This window comes from Bos mutus, chromosome X, assembly GCF_027580195.1.
Source record: "Bos mutus isolate GX-2022 chromosome X, NWIPB_WYAK_1.1, whole genome shotgun sequence".
NCBI classification, from domain to species: Eukaryota; Metazoa; Chordata; class Mammalia; order Artiodactyla; family Bovidae; genus Bos; species Bos mutus.
In genome coordinates, this window is record NC_091646.1 from 117,733,948 (window position 1) to 117,754,444 (window position 20,497).

Genomic DNA, 20,497 nt, shown 5'->3' on the forward strand with positions numbered 1-20,497 from the left:
ATCACCGACTCAACGGACATGAGTTTGAGTAAACTCCAGAAGATAGCAGAGGACAGAGGAGCCTGGAGTGCTGCAGTCCATGGGATTGCAAAGAGTTGGACACGACTTAGCAACTGAACAACAACAACAACAAATAGTATTCTATAAAAAAGTGTGCATGTTCTGAGGGATGCATACCAAAGTATACAAGGGTAAAATGATCAGTGTCTGAGATTAGCTTTAAAATACTTCAGGAGGAAAAAAAAGAAGGGGGGTGATAAACAAGTGTGACAAAATCTTGCTAACTGGTGAATATGAGTGATGGGTACAGAGGAGTTGATTATATTATTCTATATCCATGTGGAGTTCTCCAAAATAAAAAAAAAAATTAAAAAACAAAGTCAGTCCAGCAATTTAAGTCTTTTGGGGAAAAAAGCTCCAACATCAGATAAATTCAATTCATTCTTCAAAATGGAGTTTGGCAGTGAATTAGTATTCTTTCCCTTCCACAAAAAACAACCTTCCCTTACAGAGGAACTGTACAATTTCAAGAAGCATCGTACCCCAAGCCTAGGTACAAAATCTGCCCTATTTCTTTACCTCATTTTCATGTGTCTTTGCATTCTGCATTGTCTTCATGCTCAAAGACATGACCACAACTGGAGGAGGACCAACATCCTTAATTACGTTCACCAGGTCCGGTTTCAAGACCATTGCCTCAACTTTACACCAACTGATTGGCTGATTCAAGAGCTCTGAAAGAGAATAGATACAACAAATCAATAGCTATTTGCTGAAAAAGAAAAGCCATTATAATTCATCTGTAATTAACTGAGATGGTCTTCAATCCTACCTTCTACTAAGAAGGTCTTATAATAACAATAAACCACATTATTGGATTGTATACAAATCTTCGTGTGTGTATGTACACACATGTTCATTTTCCTGAGAAAAAAGTCCACAGCTTTATCAGACTTTTCAAAAAAATCCAAGACTCCAAAGAGGTTTATAAGAACAAAAACACTGCTTAGAGGAATCCAAAACAAAGTTTTAAGAAATTTATGAAGACAAAACAGAGTATCATAAATGCAAATACTGAAAAACACCAGGTAAGAGACCATACACACACTAGCCACACTGGGCAGTGAAATTTCGCTCCTTCAGAAGTAAGCAGTTCACCATATTGAACAGCTAGGCCATGTCAGCCAGGTCGGAAGGCCACAATGATAGCAACAGAATGAAGGACATGCCCGAATGTCTGTCTAGGTTAACTAAGGTCTCCCTCCCATTAAAATGTGAAGCATCAAAACAAGAGTGATTTCAAAAAAACCTCAAGGAAAATCTTAAAGAAACAAACATAAAAAATGAAGTGGTCACACTGAAATTAAGAGCCCAAGTCTTTAACATCTAAAAACCACATCTATCAGCAATTTACTGAGCATTCTGAAAGTAAATGTCTCCTTACGTGGATTTTTCACTTCAAGCCAACAAGGTCCTTTGATCTTTCTGTTCATTAAGAACAGTTCCAGGCTGGATGTGTTGGTCCCAAATACATGAGAAAAAGTTTCTCCTTTCAAATCCTGAGGAAGCTGTGGCATTTCAGCCTGAAAAAGGCAAAGAAAAAAAAAATCTTTTTTTTTTTTTGCTTAAAACTATTACTTCACATTTTCCAAACTCTGTATTTGAAATAAACAAAAGGCTCTCTATGAACCACCAAAAATCTCTTTGATATATATGAAATGTAATTTGCCACATATGAGATCCAAAACAATTCACAGCACAAAACAAAAACAAATCACAATGACAAAATAATGCATCTTGATGACACCCATTAGAAGAAAAATGGGCCAAGAAGCTCCCTAAAAAGAGGATTTCTGTCCAAAGCTGTATATGCCTTACTGACGAATAGCCAAATAAGTATAACTCCATTATAAGAATGAAAGCAAGGGAGTGAGAATCATTCAAAATGCTTCCATGGTGCTTTACAACACCACTGTCAGACAAATCTTAAGTTTCCCTTTTCCAACATCATGAGATCAAAACACTAGAACGGAAGTAAAGAGAGGTTAAAGTCCAGTTAATTAACAACCTGCAGCAGTGACCTTGTCTGTCACGGGAGCAAGAGCAGCACTACGGCAACACTACTGATGCTCTCCTCTCACCTCTTCACTGCTCAGACGGACACTTCAACAGACTAATGATGTTCAACTCCATCTTGTGCATTCGTTCCACTTGAAAAACAGTTGTGTCATTTCAACTTATCTTTTTACAAATGCATACTTGAAAGCTGAGAAAGCAATATAACCAATAGTCTACATATTTCAATTCATTTTAATTATTCATGACTATAAGTTCACTTAAGTGAACTGTGAGTTTGAAGAGCCCTGCCAGTACTCCTAATTAAAAGCCAGCTGAAAACTCAAAAATAGGAAAATGCCATTTTCAACCCAAATCCATTCATTTTCTTTTTTTTTATTTTATTTTTTTATGTTATTTTTAAACTTTACAATATTGTATTGGTTCTGCCATATATCGAAACATTTTCTTTATTTGACTTACCGAGTATCTAACTTCCAAGTACTCAGATTTCTCCGGAACATCAGGTATCTCAAAAGCATAGTTCTTTTCCACTACCTGGGTAAGTTGATAGTTAAAAATCATTAAGACAAAGAAACTTCAAAAATTAAATTGACAAGCATTAAATATACCAAAAAAAGCATCTTTCCCCACCTTTCATCTGGGATGAAAAATACCTAGTGACAAAATGTTTAAGACTTCTGTGGGACACTAGAGAATGTAGATATATTTGCATTCAAGAGAGGCAATGAAACATTAAAAATGTTTACAATGTTGATGCACTAAATCATTTGCTACTCTTTGATACGCTTACTCCTTGGAAGAAAACTTATGACCAACCTAGATAGCATATTGAAAAGCAGAGACATTACTTTGCCAACAAAGGTCCGTCTAGTCAAGGCTATGGTTTTTCCTGTGGTCATGTATGGATGTGAGAGTTGGACTGTGAAGAAAGCTGAGCACCGAAGAATTGATGCTTTTGAACTGTGGTGTTGGAGAAGACTCTTGAGAGTCCCTTGGACTGCAAGGAGATCCAACCAGTCCGTCCTAAAGGAGATCAGTCCTGGGATTTCTTTGGAAGGAATGATGCTAAAGCGGAAACTCCAGTACTTTGGCCACCTCACGCGAAGAGTTGACTCATTGGAAAAGACTCTGATGCTGGGAGGGATTGGGGGCAGGAGGAGAAGGGGACAACAGGATGAGATGGCTGGATGGCATCACTGACTTGATGGACATGAGTTTGAGTGAACTCTGGGAGTTGGTGATGGACAGGGAGGCCTGGCGTGCTGCGATTCATGGGGTCGCAAAGAGTCTGACATGACTGAGCGACTGAACTGAACTGAACTGATACTAAGCAACTCCATCTTGCTAGAAAAATTAGTAATAAACATTATAATTACAGCATACCTGTACTGAATGCTTGCTATATACACCAAGGACTGATCCAATATCAATTAACTGACTTTACTCTTCCAACAGCTCTTGAAACAGGGCCCCATTTCTCAGGTGAAGAAAGAGGCCCAGAGAAGTCACTCAGCACTCGTCCAAGGTCACAGACCAGGATGTGGTAGAGCTAGCACTTAAAGCACCAGTCCCTACACTCTTCACCATTACATCCCATTGCTTCTAGAACTTTAGAGAGACTTGATCCATCAGCCACAAGTCAAAGCTCAAATATTTCAGTTAGCCTCATCTTCAGCAACTCAATCCTCCCTTTATTACAAACACTGTTAATAGCCAGTGTCCTGAGGGAGTTACAGCCCTACAACTATGGCCAAAGGCATCAATATCTCACTACAATCAAGACAACTAACTAATCAGTATGTATCACATGAACAGAAGAACTTTATCCTATCAGAAATAGCATCACAGTTCCTGACTTTTAAAGATTTAATCTTGTGACCAAGACAACTTAGCGATAAACCAATATAAACAAGATGAGAACAGTTTCTCCTCCATTTCAGAATAAGAAGACAAGATATGCTTCAAGTATTGGAAGCCATTACTTTACTACATGTTACCTTTTTATTCAAACTGATGAACATTATTTTCTACAGTTTAAAGAGAAAGACAAAACTGTTTTTATGCATCTATGTTAACATATTGGTTTTATATTGATATCTATGAAATTTCCATAAATCAGGAAACTAACAAACAACTAATACACAGAACTGAAAAATTATCACCAAATACAAACCTTGGACTTGAATTTCATAATCTTATATTTTGCTGCTATTTTCTCATCAAATTCATCATAAACATCCTTCATGGTAACTGGAGTTCCACTTTCTTTCCCCGTATTTAGATCAACTTTCTGCTTTCCCATGGAGAGGGCAGGCAAGGGGAGGGGAAAAAAGTATCTGTAAATAAGATCTTCTTGACTACCAGAAACCCAGTCTAAATCAATTTTCATCTTTACCCACTCAAACATCTAACAGAACAAGGTGAATTCAAAGATACAAATAGACCCAAAAATATACTAAATCCAGTGCCCAATTCCTCCCAATGACATCACAAAAGCAAACCAGATATAAAGATGACCAATCCTACAAAATGGGAGAATAATGTTATAAATCTTGACCAAAATGCTTCACAGTTCAACTGAGATGGGGAGGGGCTGGGGCTGAGAGGGGAGTGTGGATGTTAAGGCCAAATAAAAAGGGTCAGCAAATGGAACTGACTCTGTTAAATGGCTGTGGAGTGAGTGAGTGAGTGAGTTAAGTCACTCAGTCACGTCCAACTCTTTTCGACCCATTCGACGGCTCCTCCGTCCATGGGATTCTCCAGGCAAGAATACTGGAGTGGGTTGTCATTTCCTTCTCCAGGGGATCTTCCTGACCCAGGGACCGAACCCAGGTCTCCCGCATTGCAGGCGACGCTTTAACCTCTGAGCCACCAAATGGTTGTGGAGGAAAGAGCAAAAGCATGACAACTGGGCCAAATGTCATGTCCTATTTTAGAGCCATATATTCTCAACCCCGATAATTATGCAAACGGACAGTTGAGGGATAGACAGCTTTATATACTGAAACTCAGGCACTTTGATGCTCTAACAAGTTGAAAAACAGCATTTTACTCCATTTCCCCACTTTTCCAAATGTCTAATGGAGCTGCTGACTATCAGGGGGTCATAAGGCAGGCAATAAGAAAGGACCATAAAGGGACTTCCCTGGAGGTCCAGTGGCTAAGACTCCATCTCCCAATGCAGGGGGCCCGGGATTCAATCCCTGGTCAAGGAACTAGATCCCATATGCCACAACTAAGAACCAGGAGTATTTTTTAAAAAACAAAGGACCATCCAGGGTGTAGATAAGTCTCAGCCCTATCGAAGGACCAGGTTGGTGGCAGAAGATAGAATGAATGCACTTGGAATTTAAAGCTATATACTTAAGTGTTACCATTTCACGGGGAAGGAAACAGAGCGATCGCTCAATGTTTTTCACCATGACACAACAGCTCACGTGGGTTTCAGCAGATTCGATCCAGACCTTGCCAAACAGAAATACCACACCTGAAAGAATAAGTAAAAATCATGGGAACAGTAAACATTTCAATTATATCACATTAAAGGGATGACATAAAAGCTCACTGAATGTGTCCACACATGTATGCTTTCATGTTAAGTCATTTTCTGCATCAAATTTGTATCCACTGCCCAATCTCAAAGACCAATTCCTTTACTCAGTACCTATGCTGTATGGCAATATCACACCGGTAAAACCTGGGACCGCCGGGGCGACAGGGAATAGAGTGAGGATCTAACTTGGTGGAAACATTCACCCTAGAAGTAGGGAAACATCCCAGATAAATGCAGACAAGCCTCAGCTATCAGGGCGACATCCCAGGTCTGAGTAGACACCCTGCGTCAGTGCAGAAACCCCTGGGGAATTAGAAAGACATGCCACCTCAATGCAGACACACCTCGAAAACTAGGGAGACATCCTAGATCAGTGTAGGGGGGAAAACATTTTCCCTAGAACAGGATTACCCAGATTAAGAGAAATCAAAAAAGCAAACTATTCTCCAACAAATCTCCTATTTAAACCTCTTGTGAAAACTCTGAGAATACTAAATTCCTTTTCAGCACTTGTACTTACCAACAAAAACTAGCATTTCTATGTAAGGATAACTATGTATGGTGTATCAGTAGTCTTCTGTACATAAAATTGTGTTTTGGAAAAACGTAACTGATCTCATATCTTATTCCATATAACAGTAAATATCTCAGAGCTCAACTATTATCTCCTAATTCACCCTTTCTACTTCATAGACTACCAAAGACATCTGGCTGGAAAGCATTTGTACTGTTCCTCTCTCTCCTATTTCAGTTTAACAAATGGTCTAGGAACCAAATCAGGAGACAAGCTCCTTTTGAGATCCCTAATTGATGTACACCACAAAATAGACCAAGCCTTTCTGGACATCAAGTCATTGTTCATCAAAACTAGCCATCAAAAAATGACTCTGCACTGCTATATTTAAAATGGATAACCAACAAGGACCTGCAGTACAGCACAGGGAACTCTGCTCAATGTTATATGGCAGCTTGGATGGGAGGAGTGTTTGGGGGAGAATGGGTACATGTATATGTATGGTTGAGTCCCTTCACTGTTCACCTGAAACTGTCACAACATTGTTTGTTAATTGGCTATACCTCAATACAAAATCGGAGCAGGCAATGGCACCCCACTCCAGGACTCTTGCCTGGAAAATCCCATGGATGGAGGAGCCTGGTGGGCTGCAGTCCATGGGGTCACGAAGAGTTGGACACAACTGAGAGACTTCACTTTCACTTTCAATGTAAAATAAAGGTTGGAAAAAAAGAAAGGACTCCAGAGATTTGACAGTCAACCTAAAAGATGGCCACTATGCAAAATCCTGGGCTCTGTGAATAATTAGACAGCAGCCATCAACACAGCCATTCAACAGGGCCACTTGCCTGAGACACTAAGAAAATTCTGGCACAAGCAAAGGCTACTGTTCACAAGGCCAATTACTCCAGTTTCACAAGATAGTTCATCAGTGCTTCCTTTTGTCACATGTTCTAGTAGAAATAAGACCATCTAAGAATTCTCATTTCTCCAGATGATTAAAATTCTTAGAAGAGTTGTGTAATTTTCAGCTGGGGTAAAAGAGGTGGGGGTGGGGGGAAGATAGGGGAGAGGGAAGGGAGGACTGTGGGGATGATTAAAAAAGAAAAAAGTCACAGTAGCTCAGAAAATTAAAAGTCATCCTCACAACAGTTAGAGACGAAAAAACAAAATTCTATGCAAAGAAAAATAAAGACCCTAATATTGAATTCAAAGATTCAAATAGCTCATTTTACAGTCAAACTAATATCACACTTCATGCAACACATTTGACACTGTTTATGCCTCATTTGCCACAAAAAGATCATGGTAAACAAAGATTACATTCCCCTTAAAGTTACTAGCTGAAGCCAGGTGCAGTCAGGATTATTCAACCTTGAAAAAGTCATAATGAAGACAGGATATCTTCCCATATGCAAAGAGTAAGATTCTTTTCATAATTATGGAGCATTCAGCAACAACTGACTGACTTAGAATCTGTAAGAAAGTGAGAAACAATAACAGGGTCTTTGGGAGTACTTCGTTTTTATTAGCAGCATTGATTTCAGCAAGGCTCAGTGATCATTACCTGCTATCAAGATGAAACTGTTCAACCCTCTAAGATTACAGGACTTTTTTTTTTTAAGCCATCTTATTTAACCCGTTGGCATCAATCACAGAGGACAAAACTTCAGAAGCACCATGGAATCACAGAGTGGATTGCGGGTGCCAAGCTGAGCCCTCTGCAACTGAGCCCTCTCCACTTTATCTTTTGGAGCCTCAGCTTCCTCTGCTTTAAGTGTATAACTAGGGATGATGATCTCTGACACCTTTTGCAGCACTAGAAATCTCCTTTTAACCTAGCAATAAGAAGACAGGCCAATAACAGACTGATACCTCTTTCAACTGCGAAGTATTTCCCAATAGTGGTTGAAAAGGCGCATCCATGACTATGGTTGGGGTATGATGGGGGTCACAGAAGGGGCTCTTAGGCCAGTTTGGAGGACTAGGAAAATTCCAGGAGACAATACTGGGGGTAGGGGGAGTCAGGTGAGGAAGGAAAGGGATATGGTATAAAGAGCAGCAAGTACAGACTATTCTAGGACACAGAAGTCCCACAGAGCAGGCAAGAGAAGCCTTGTTAAGGAATTTGGACTGTAAGTTGCATGCAGCAGCCACTGTGGGTTTTCTGTACTGAAGAGCTGACGTCCGAAGCCATCATTCAGGTTGCCATGTGAGGGATGACAGCTGAGGAATCAATGAAGAGGTTGGTGTTGGGAGCAGGAAGGGCTCAAAGGTGGGAGTTGTGAGAAGATAGCTTGTCTAGTTTAGGAGGAGAAAATGAGTAGACTTGGTGAGGAAAGTGAGGAGGGGAGGGGACTCAAGGCGGGCTCTCAGATTTCTGGTTTTGATGGGACCATGAATCAAGTCAGGGAATAAAATCCTGCAAGGAATGGATACAGTAAGGCACAGGGGGGTGGCTCCGGGATGGGTAGGCCCACCATTCATCCAATTCCAGAGCACTGGCTATGAGGCTGTGCTTCAGGGAGGTCCCTGGAAGCTGTACAATAGAGCCATCCTGGGTTTAATTTCCAAAGCCTCGTGAAATCACACTTGCCAGCCCACCTGGCACCAGCAAGTTACAAAACAGTCAAAGAGGTAAGAGCATCTAACCAGATGGTCTTGCCCTAGAGCTTAAGTAGATGAGATACCATTTCTAAGACTACTGACATCTTCACCTGAGCAGCGAACACATGGCAGTTTGCTACTCAAGCAGCTGTGCCAGTTTCAGCACTTTGATAAGTGGAGCATATTAATACTGCCGCCTCCCAAGAGACCAGTACCATTTTCCCAGTGCAAGCCAATCCCTGAGTATCTCGGTGGTAAATCTGGCTCCAAGTCTGAGAGTTTAATACTTAGTCCTCAAGAAACCATTTGGAAAGATTCAGTTTGTACCTGCCCTTCGATTCAGATATGGATCTGAATAAAGGCAACTGTTTAAGGGTGTATACTGTCTTTTTTCTGAATCTGACATGCCTTGTCCTGCCTGGCCCCACAGTGCAGAAGGGCTCAAATAGCACAGAGGAAACGGGAGCCCTCCTGGCTCTCTGTGAGGAGGACCTACAACTTAGCCTTGATTCCTCCTTTCTCTCAAACGCCACATCCATCCATCATCGAGTTCATGTCAAAGTACAAGTAAAAAGAACTGACTTCTCTCCTTCTCCACACCTGCCCGAGATAGACTGAGCTTCAGGTCTTCTACACTCCCTACTCTGGCCCTGGCCACATCCACACACGTGCAGGCTTTTCTCCATATAAACCACATGGTTCCTGCTCAAATGTAAACCCAATCATGGCCCCACTCTACCCTCACCCCTGCACCCCACACTGAAAATCCTCCCCTGCCTTGCCACTGTTCTTAAAGTAAGGTCTCAACGCCTCAGCGCAGCTTTCAAGGCCCCTCACCGTCCAGCCTTTGCCTTTTCTCCAACTTGATTTCCAACCAATCTTGTCATCTGACTACTCTGCTACAACCACTCAGGTCTCCTCCTTTCTCTCCCCGGGCCTCTGCACTTCTGGGTTCCTCAGGCTGAAATACTCTTTCCTCAGCTCTGAACATACCTCAAAACCCAGCCCAATGGTCATTTCCTCAGATAGGCCTTCCCTGGTCACCCCCCAAATAACTGCCTTTACCCCACTAGAATGAAAGCTCCACCAGGACAGGGAATTTGCACAGCTTGTTCACCCCATCTCAGGGCCTGGCATGTGGCAGGTGTTCACACTGCTGAAGGAACCAATTAGTGATTGATTCCACTTTAAGTGCATTCCAATATGTTCAGATACATTGATGGTGAATTCCAAGCACACACTGCAAAACTACAAATAACCAGTTTTTGGAATAAGAGTCTGTAAAGATTATTCACACCACAAACTCTCTCCATCCAGGTGACTCACGAACTTTACAGTGAGTGAGTGTTGTTCTCTTACTATGTACATGAGGGCAGAGCCTGTGCCAATTACAATCACTAAAGCACTTCAGGAAAAGGTGCCATTCTGTGTTAAAGACATTGAGTTACTGTATGTAAATATATGATTACCTGGTTGGCTGTACGGATCTTCATAAGCATCCAGCCAATAAAACTGAAATACTTGTTCCTCATCAGCTCCTTTTACCAGTGGGAGGTGACTGGAATCCACTTGAACTTCCAGGGCTGAGAAACTGCTGTCATCTTCCTGATCCATGTCCCAACAAGAGACATCTGGGAGAAAACTTGCTCTGCAAAAATCACATTTTCAAAAACCTTACAAAATCCAACAGAGTAAGTGTAGCGCTACTTGGCCGAGAAATCATAAAATGCTCTTACGAGGAGGATGTGGTCCCTTTCCCAGAATCAGCCTTGTGTTTTGCCTCCTCTGCTGGCTCCCTCTCTTGGCACAAAGTCTTGGCAGCCACGGGCTCCACATCCACCTCCTCAGCTTCCATGGGCTCATCAAAGTCGCCATCTTCAAATTCCATTGCTCCCGACTCCTCCTTGTCATCTGTACACAGTGGCGGCCCGGGCTCTCCTGAGGGTGACGTCACACATTCCCATCACGTGTTGCTGCCAGCGAGCACAAAAGCTTCCCCAACGGTGCAACAGCAGACTACCCCTGGCCCACGTGTTATTTGCCTTGCTCTTCAATTCCCAAATTGGTTGTTTTTAACTTTTCCTGCTATGAATTCAATTCAAACCTTTCTCAGGGAAACTGCCTACTGCAAGCCCTTCAAATTCTTTTCCACTTCCTCCTTCATGGGGCCTCCATCTTTTGACAGCACTGTGCAACTGCTTAACACCCTTGCAATTCTGCTTGACAGCAGACTTACCAGCAAATTCAGCACATGTAAGAGGAGCAGGAGTTAATGAAGGCTCTCTCCTTGAGGCTGGGGGAGTGGTTTTTCCTGAAGGAGCTGCCTGTCAATGTTTTTAAATGTTTAGTCAGTTAGACCTGCATACTAAAAATATGCAACTGTCCTACCCTGACCAGAGATAATGACAATTCCCATTTATAAAATGATTTTATGTATTATTAATATAACGGCTTCAATTATTTTACTGTTACCTAGGTTTAGAGGGAAAAAAAAAAACACTTGTTTCCAGGAAGAAAATGATTGCATTTAGCACAGTTGTAATACCTATAATAAACACATACCAGTTACTACAAAATTTACTATGAAAAAAGCAGGCACATGGTATTTTTGAAATGTATGAAACTATATAATGAAACAGGAGTCCTAATTTAAAACAAAAACAAGAACAAATTCAAAGGCATTTCACTCACATAGAAAAGCAACAATGTTAAGTTTTAAGCAATAATGTAAATCAAGACTGAAGGTATTTCCACACTATACCTTGGGGGTGTGCACAGAGAAAGGATTCAGTGAAGCTCCACTGGATCTTTTCTTTTTTGGTATTATTACAGGTGGTGGAGTTATTTGTGGTGTCTAGGAGGGGGTAGACAGACATTCACTGCCATGCTTGTTTTACCACAAGACACAAAAAGTACATTTCTTCCCCCAATGAAGCCCAATGAGCAAAGCACTTTTTTCCCTCCCTGCTCCCCCCACACATCTATGTTCATGCAGTGAGGTTACTATAGTAACAATACCACAGACTCACTAGAAAACCAGAATAGATACTGACTCCACCCTTCATCAATTTTTTTTCTTTTTAAAACTTAACATACTTCTCCCTTACCCTTCCAGAATATTACATTTCAAAACTGTCAAGCCTGAACTACACAGTGTTGGTTAGTCATTTTAATTGAGGATCACTTAGAAAGAAGCACATCTCTAACAAGAGTTCAGTCTTGCTGTAAAACAGCCCAATTGTAAATTCCAGTACAGCTGAACCTGTCTGAGTTGTACGAGGGACAGCTCACCAACTCTTCCCTCACCCCCACTTAGAATTCAGGACGAGGATCTCACGCCTGACTGTGCAGACTGACAGGCTTCAATCTATTTCAGGCACATACACGGCAGCAACTGAGCGCAAGCAGCGTGCCTTCCCAGCACTGACTCGTGTGTATTCTGACTACCTCAAACACAGCCCCACACAGCCCAATCCACAGTCAGCAGAGCCTAGAGTGGCTAGAAACTATTCACCTAAAATGGTGAGAAGAAACCAATTTGAAGGGCTGGTTTTGGTTTGGAGGTTTGTTTTGGTTGGGGTTTTGGTGGTGGGGTTGTCACTGGATTTTGTTGCGCTTTCTAGCAATTAAGTCTGTTTCATATTAATTACTGAATTGTTTCTTCAGCCCAGGTTAACCTGAAAATTTGACAACTCCTGGAGATTCACTTACCTCAGTGTTCAGGTCCTGTAGAATGTCACCTAACAGATCATCCTTGGACAAGTCAACAGCTTTCTGGAAATTAAAAAGGCAGAGAGAATGAGAAAGTCCTGCACTTCACATTTTCAGAGTAAGGATCAGGGAAAGGAAGAACCTGGCCAGTCACTCTTCAACCCTCACTCTGAGGACTTCTCTACTATTCACAGATCTTTACCACCACTGACCTGAACATAATTCCTAAACCCCAAGCCCCTGCCCTCTGTTTTCTGCTTTATTCCATAATCCTCCTGCTAATCACCAAAATAAACACAGTCAGTTCAGCTTTCTGGTTTTCTCTTCTATCTCCAAGTCACAACCACTGAGATAGGAGATGCCTCAATCTACCCAGAAATCTACACTGAACTTAGTGACTGAGATTGGGAAAGTAATACTCAAATATTTGAGTTCAAACATATTGGGACCTCCCTGGCAGTCCAGTGGTTAGGACGTGGTACTTTCACTGAGAGGGTTTGATCCCTGTTCGGGGAACTAAGACCCCACAAGCCATGCAGTGTGACCAAAAAATATATAAAAAATAAAAAAACAAAACAAAAACATACTGGGCATCTATTATCTATATAATCAAATGTTAAATATAATCAAAGATCAAGCTCATCTGAAACCAGGGGACTAGCCTGGCAGCCTTCAGGAGATCATTTGTTTACAGCTACGGGGAATCTGACAAAAAAGGTAAACTATGAACAAACAGGAATCTTTGCTGCACAAAGGAACAGGCAAATACAAGAAAACATGAGACTCACATCTACAGTTTTCCTCCCAGCACTGGCAATGAACATTGATTTGATGTTGTTCGGTTTTGTCACAGCAGCCCTCTTAACAGTCCTCTTATCTTTGTTGCATGCTTTATTATCTTTTCCTGTTGGAAGAGAATTTATTTAGAAACACGCAACAGCAAAAATCAAAATGGAAAACCAAAAAAAGCATGGTCACCTGCCCTCTGTATATGAGACTCTGACAAGCAAAATGTTAAAAATTCAAAACACAAAACTGAAATTTTATGCAAGGTACATAGAAAATAATCTTTTAAATGGGCTGAATTCACGGAAACTTGGACTGAATGTTACTATAAAAATGGAAGAAAGGCCAGTAAAATATCAAGATGAGTTACTGAGACTGTTTGATCGTTATTGTTAATGTGAACAGAAAGCTTTTTAAAAGGTGGGGTTTATTTTCCCATAGAAATAAAAAGATCAAGCTCATCTGGAACCAGGGGATTAGCTTTGCAGCCTTCATGAGATCATCATTTTAGTGTGATACTGACCCTGACAAGAAAATTGAACTATGAAGAAAGAAGACTACCAGTTGTGATACTGTAGCATCCTAGTTTCCATTTTATGAGCAACAGTAGCTGGACATGTAACAACAGGTCCTAGCAATACTTAACAGCATGCAGACACTTGCTCCATAAAGAACAACTTGTGCCATGTTTTCTCTTCTGGGCATGTAGAAACTACCTGCAAACTCCTCTACTACTGTCAATTTTACTCTTGCTTTCTGACTCATCCCAGAGCAGCCTGCACCTACCAAAGACCCAGAGTGAATAGATAACATAGTGTGGTAGTGGCATACGAATAGACAGACAGACCAGATGAAATACAATATGGAGCCAGAAAAAGCCCAAATTACTTATGGAAATTTAACACAGAATAAAAGCGACATCTCAAATCACTGAGAAAAAATGAACGTTTTCATAGTTTCATGAGTTGGCTACTCATTTGTGGCCTCCCTGGTGGCTCGATGGTAAATCATTTGCTTGCAATGCAGGAGACCTGGGTTCGATCCCTGGATTGGGAACAGCCCCTGGAGAAGGGAATGGCAACCCATTCCAGTATTCTTGCCTGGAGAATTCCATGGACAGATGAGCCTGGCAGGCTATAGTCCAAGGGGTCAAAGAGTCTGACACAACTGAGCTATTAACACTTTCACCCATTTGTAAAGAAATAAATCAGTATAAACACCATACGGGAGAATTCCCTGGTTGTCCAGTGGTTAGGACTCAGTACGTTCACCACCAGGGGTCCAGGTTCAATCCCTGGTTGGGAAACTAAGATCCTGCAAATCACAAGTTGAACTCCAAACAGACCACAGGTCAAAATTTTTAAAATGAAGTTATACAAGTACTTTAATAAAAAAGGCAAATTCCTTGTAACCTGGCTGTGGGGCAAGTCTTTCTAACTATGATTCAAAATCCATCTGCAAGAAAAAAGAAAGGAATGATAAATGCAATTATATCAGAAACAGGTTTAAAGACCAAAGAGGAGAAAATTTTTGCAATATGTTTTGCAGAGGAAAAAAAACAACTTCACTGGTATTAAAAAAAAAAAAAATGCAGAACCCAAAGGGAATGTGGGCAATAAACATGAACACATGGTTCATGTTAAAAAATACTATGAAGTTTTATGAAAGATGCCCAACTTCATGTGTAAAAGAAATGCAAATGTCATTTCTCATATATTAGAGGGTCAAAAATTTTAAAAGCTTGACAATACATTTTCTTGGCGAGGCCATGGTGTCTAAATGGACACTCAAATGTTGCTCACAGGAGTGTAAAATGGCACAATTCCTATGGAGAAGAATTTGGAACTATCTCATGAAACTTTATGTGCATGTATTCTCTAAGCCAGCAATTCCACCTCAACAAATTTTCCCTGAGGAAAATACTGTATGCAGTTATTCAATGTGGTATCATCTGCAAGAGCTAATTACTGAAAATCTAAATGTCCACTCAAGTAAACCATCTGAACAAACCATGGTACAACCATTGATGGAATACTATGCAGCCATACAGAAATGAGCAAGCAAGGAAGAACGCTCTCTAAGTGAGGATATGAACTGATTTTCAGGATATCTTCTTAAGTGAAAAAATGCCAAGTACAAAAGCATCTATAGAAAATATCTTTTGTGTAAGAAAGAAAAGGAAATTAAAATACGTATACAGAATTCCATTTCTGGGCATACGCCCAAAAGAATTAAAAACAAGTGTTCAAACAAAAACTGGTACACAAAACTTCATATCAGCACTGTTCACAGTAATTGAAAGAAGGAAACAACCCAAGTGGCCTCTAACTAATAAATGAATAAATGAAATGTGGTCTATCCTTGCAATCTGATAGTAGCCCTGAAAAGGAATGAAATACTGATTCACGCGTAACACGAATGAACCTTGAAAACACTGTGCTAAATGAAACAGGCCAGAAACAAATAGTCACATATTGCATAATTCCAACTCTATGAAATACTCAAAACAGGCAAATTCAGAGACAGAAAGCATATCAGTAGTTGCCAGAGCTGAGGGAAGGAAGACTGAGGAATGACTGCTTAATGAGTATGGGTTTCCATCTGGGATGAGAAAATGTTCTGGTCATGAGTACAAACACTGTTGATGCACGAAATGTCACAGATGATAAATTTTCTGTTATATATTTTTAATGTGCCTAAGAATATGAAAAGATATAGCACATTTGTGAAAAACATAAGACAGGGGAATTTAATTTTGTCAAGAGATCATTTGGAGCAGTTTGAAGAGCAAATATAGGCAATGGTCAAAATGTTTAGTAAACAAAATTCAGGTCCTAATAAAGAGCCTCAAAAGAGAAGGTCAATACTGGTTTGACTAGCAAGGAAGGCTTCACTAAGGGGCTTTAATATCACAGTCTACATTAGCAGGTATAAGACAGAACAACAACAGGAAACAAAGAAAGAACAGGAGTCAACATTTGAGATGAAATTTTTCCACAATTTTAGAGCTCCTGTTTTGATTTGTTTGTTTATGTAGGTTTTTTTGGGTTTTTTTTTTTTGTTTTTTTTCGGCCAAACACTTGTGGCTTGCGGGATCTTAGATCTTACTTCTCCATCAGGGATGGAACCCATGCCCTTGGCAGTGAAAGTGTGAAATCCTAACCACTGGACAGCCAAGGAATTCCCTTATCCCTTTAAAAATGTCAGTGTCATGAAAGACCAGATGGGGAAGAGAGGAGGGATGGTGCTGCTCTGCTAAATAAGACTAAAGAGACATGAAAATCCAAATGGAGACTGCACTTCTAAAAACAGCTATAAAAGGTATTATTGGACTAACTGGGGGATCTTAATCAGGATAAAATCTTAGATAATATCATGAAAATGGTACTGCAGCTAAGGAGACAAGCCCTTGTTCTTATGAGATCACCACTGAAACATGGAGAGTTAAGTGTTGTGCTGTCTACAACTTAGTTTCAATAAATTCACCAAAAACAAAGCCTGTGTGTATATGTCTGGGAAGGTAGAAGAGGGACAAAGTAAACAAATGTCACAAAATGTCAACAATGTACAAATTAAGGTCCAGACTTTCTGATAAGGGTGAGAGAGCAGATTTCAGGCTTTGTGGCCACATGTCTCTTAAGCTGTTGCATATTTTTCTTTCCACTTTTCTTCTTTTTTTAAACACTCATTAAAAAGGTAAAAGCCTACCATTCTTAGCTTGAGCTATATAGTGCAGGTATGATTTCCTTCTGAGGTAAGGAAAGTCATCATGGTGATGGCTATACTACTGTGACTATACTAAAGCCACTAAAATGTTCACTTGAGCAGAATTGTATGGTATGTTAATTATATCTCAGTAAAGCTATTCTAAAATAAACCAGCTCTAAGTGAGCCACAGAATGTTGGCCAGTGATCTATCACTTGGTGGTAATAATGAACTAAATAAAAAAAAAATATGAAGAAAATTTCCGCCTCTCATTTTACAGGAACGAAATCGGGCTTGTTGACTCAAAATTTTTTTTGCCAATGATTGTGATAGCTATGAGAATATAACACATTCATTCATATCGTTTTAAATTTCAATTAAACAAAGCAAGTTGACAGAAAATCGAAGCCTTGTTATTGTACTGTGCTTCTATCAAAGAGCTAAAATCCTAAGTAACTTCAGCAGGAATGAAAAGACATCACTTATGCTTGTAGCCCTCAAAATCAGCAAATCTAAAATGACCACAGCACTGAAAATTCTAAAATAAGTAAGACTAAACTCTTTGGATAGAGAGATGTGAAACTTCATTTCCTGGTTGTTTTTGCTTTCCGTGTTTAATTTTCTACATAACTACACTTCTTTCAACATTAGAACATTTTCTGTACTCAAACACAATTGTGGTAGGTCCGTTTTCCCTGAAGAAACTGTGTCAAAGTACCAAGTCATCCGAAATTTTAGACAATTCCTTAAATCTCAAAATGGCCCTCTTAAAAACAAAATGCAGGTACCTTTCTCATGGGAATCAAGAGCATCATCTTCAAGGTCATCATCAAAAATTTCCCGGCCATCCTCCACATAGCCAATACCATCTGCAGGAACAAAATTTCATATTAGGATCAAATTTCTAAATGTAGCCAATATTTTGCCCATGACAAAAAAACAAAAATCCCCAATCAGATGCTCTCCTGGTCCACGTCATTTTAAAATGCAGCAGAATCCTGTTCAACCAAAAGTCAGATGAAACACAGCCTTCACACAGGTTTTCTGAGTCAAAACCAAAAGATATACAGCTGACCCTCACACAACTTGGTAGTTAACCCACGTATAACTTACAGTCAGCCATCAGTATCTATAGCTCCCCTACACTTGCGGATTCAAACAACCACAGATGGTGTAGTACTATTGTATTTATTATCAAAAAATAGCCACACACATATAAGTGGATCCAAGCAGTTTAAACCCATGCTGTTCAAGGATCAGCAGCTATTTATTATGCCTATTTAGGTGAATTAGGAAATAATTTGGCCCACAGGATCAAAGTTTGCCACAATAGGATGCTTTATAGTACTACTTCTCTGCTGCTGCTGTTGCTAAGTCACTTCAGTCATGTCCGACTCTGTGTGACCCCATAGACAGCAGCCCACCAGGCTCCCCCGTCCCTGGGATTCTCCAGGCAAGAACACTGGAGTGGGTTGCCATTTCCTTCTCCAATGCATGGAAGTGAAAAGTGAAAGTGAAGTCGCTCAGTCGTGTCCGACTCTTTGCAACCCCAGGGACTGCAGCCTACCAGGCTCCTCCATCCATGGGAGTTTCCAGGCAAGAGTACTGGAGTGGGCTGCCATTGCCTTCTCTGACTTCTACTCTACCAGAAGAATAAAAAGAATCAAGATCACCAGAAGTCCAGAAAAGCAACTTAGTCTGCAAGTTCAAGTTGGGAATAGAACCAAGTCCAATTACAGAAGTAGGAACATAAAACAGTGGCAGGCGCAGTCTACACCCCCTTTCTCTGTTGCGTGGTTGGCACTCACACCCCCAAGAAGTCACATCCCACAAACAGGAACCACCGAGCTTTCCACAAGGGCTATAAGAACATGGGGACCAGCCTCTGTCTACCCAGGGCTTTCCACTGCCCACGTCACTCTTCATGAGTACAGTCTTGTGTAATCCTCACAGCCATTCTATGACATATTTTCCTCTACCCCATCAGATGGAGACAGCCCACAGGTATGAGATTCCTCCAAACTCCTACACAGTCACTTCCTGGAGGATTTATACTATAGTCTGAGGTATATGTCTGGTTTCTCCAAAATGCCCCTCAATAAAACTAACTTTCCATTGTTCTGCTTCCATACCCTCAAATCATGCATTTAAGAAAAATCCAAACCAAAGGTGCCTTACATCTATCTGCCCAAGCAAAGAAGCAACTCTGTTGCATAAGAACTTATGAAAAGCTACTGACACAGTGTCTGGCAGGTGGCTTCTTCCCACATACCGTCATCCACGATCCAGTCGTCATCCTGGCGGGCCTGAACCAGCTTTGAGTACTGTTCCTCATCAACTTCTTCATAAACACTCGTGAAGTCCTCTACCTGCCATCATACAAGTTTGAGAAAGCTCAAAGTGGAGTGAAAGTGTTAAACAATTCTGATGAAAAAATTGTCAAATTCAAAGTGGAATGGCAGCCTGAAGGAGTTAGCTGCAACCAAATCATGAGTTCTGACATTCAACACCACTGCAGGGTTTTCCTTAAATAGACATCAATTAACTTAGTATTCCTTTTAGGTGGGTGTTAACATAAGATATTAAATGATTCCATTAGCATAATACACTTGTCACACCATCAATTACTCATCTACTTCATAAAAAACAAACTGAATTATAGCCAATTCTTTATTAGCTGCTTTGGGGATTAGTCATTTGTAATTTCAAGATTGGTTTCTCCTGTACTTGGCAAACCTGTGAGACATGCTGCCTCCCTTTCCGCTAGCTGATGGTGCCCCACAAAAAGACAATAATCTCCATAACTGTTCAACCGATCAAATGAAATTCCAAAGGAAAATCTCCCCCATCCATCCCCCTCCAAAAACCAGGAAAACAAACACAGTCTGTATTCTACAGGTGCACTACAAATGGTTTTAGAGTAATCCTTGTTTGTATTACCACTGATCCTAACCATTTTGGGGTGTTAAAAACCGAGTGCAAGAGCAGAGTGGCAAGACCTGTAATTACACAGGCTGCCTGACCATCAGAAGGTCAGAATTCCGCTAACTACTGACATGAAGAGAGCAGACCACCTAAGCACAGTTAAAGCACAGAGAGACACACACCACTGCCACGGCTGCCATGGTGACAGGCCATTAATGTCCCAGGTGAGAATTTGGTCAAGAACTTAAACATACCCTGCTAAAAATTCCCCTCTTCTCTTGACAGTTCTGCCTTTCCAAGTGAGGGGTGGAAGAAACGACCAGCTCCATCTGAAGACCTAAGACTCTAGGGGAAAAAACACCTGGACACAGAGCTTTGAGAGCCTGATGGGCAGAGTTGACTGGATTTCTGCCACACCTACAGGGATTATAGTAATTGCAGGATTAGGCTGAGCTGTCACCTCCTGTTTAATTTGCTCTACAGGGATCACTGGCGAATACTGATTAGGCCTTTGATCACTTGGTAACAGAAATTACCTGCCCTACCAAATTAAGTTTTTTGACAACCCAAGCACAAACTGGTCCAACTAATATTACTGTACTGACCAATGTTCTCT

The 20,497-nt window shown here is 40.7% G+C and overlaps 1 protein-coding gene across 3 annotated transcripts in view; it reads right to left on the minus strand.

Moving 5' to 3' along the window:
• Positions 1–20,497, minus strand: part of POLA1 (DNA polymerase alpha 1, catalytic subunit) — a 295,847-nt gene that overhangs the window by 269,071 nt on the left and 6,279 nt on the right. For all 3 annotated transcript variants that reach the window (XM_070366396.1, XM_070366398.1, XM_070366397.1), the window contains exons 3-15: positions 19,229–19,325; positions 17,745–17,825; positions 13,253–13,368; positions 12,465–12,527; positions 11,515–11,607; positions 10,990–11,077; positions 10,490–10,691; positions 10,223–10,401; positions 5,454–5,566; positions 4,253–4,369; positions 2,539–2,613; positions 1,445–1,583; positions 580–734 (exon numbers count right to left, since the gene is read on the minus strand). In XM_070366396.1, the coding sequence (XP_070222497.1) occupies positions 580–734; positions 1,445–1,583; positions 2,539–2,613; positions 4,253–4,369; positions 5,454–5,566; positions 10,223–10,401; positions 10,490–10,691; positions 10,990–11,077; positions 11,515–11,607; positions 12,465–12,527; positions 13,253–13,368; positions 17,745–17,825; positions 19,229–19,325 (1,518 nt within the window). The remainder of the gene's footprint in view (positions 1–579; positions 735–1,444; positions 1,584–2,538; positions 2,614–4,252; positions 4,370–5,453; positions 5,567–10,222; positions 10,402–10,489; positions 10,692–10,989; positions 11,078–11,514; positions 11,608–12,464; positions 12,528–13,252; positions 13,369–17,744; positions 17,826–19,228; positions 19,326–20,497) is intronic.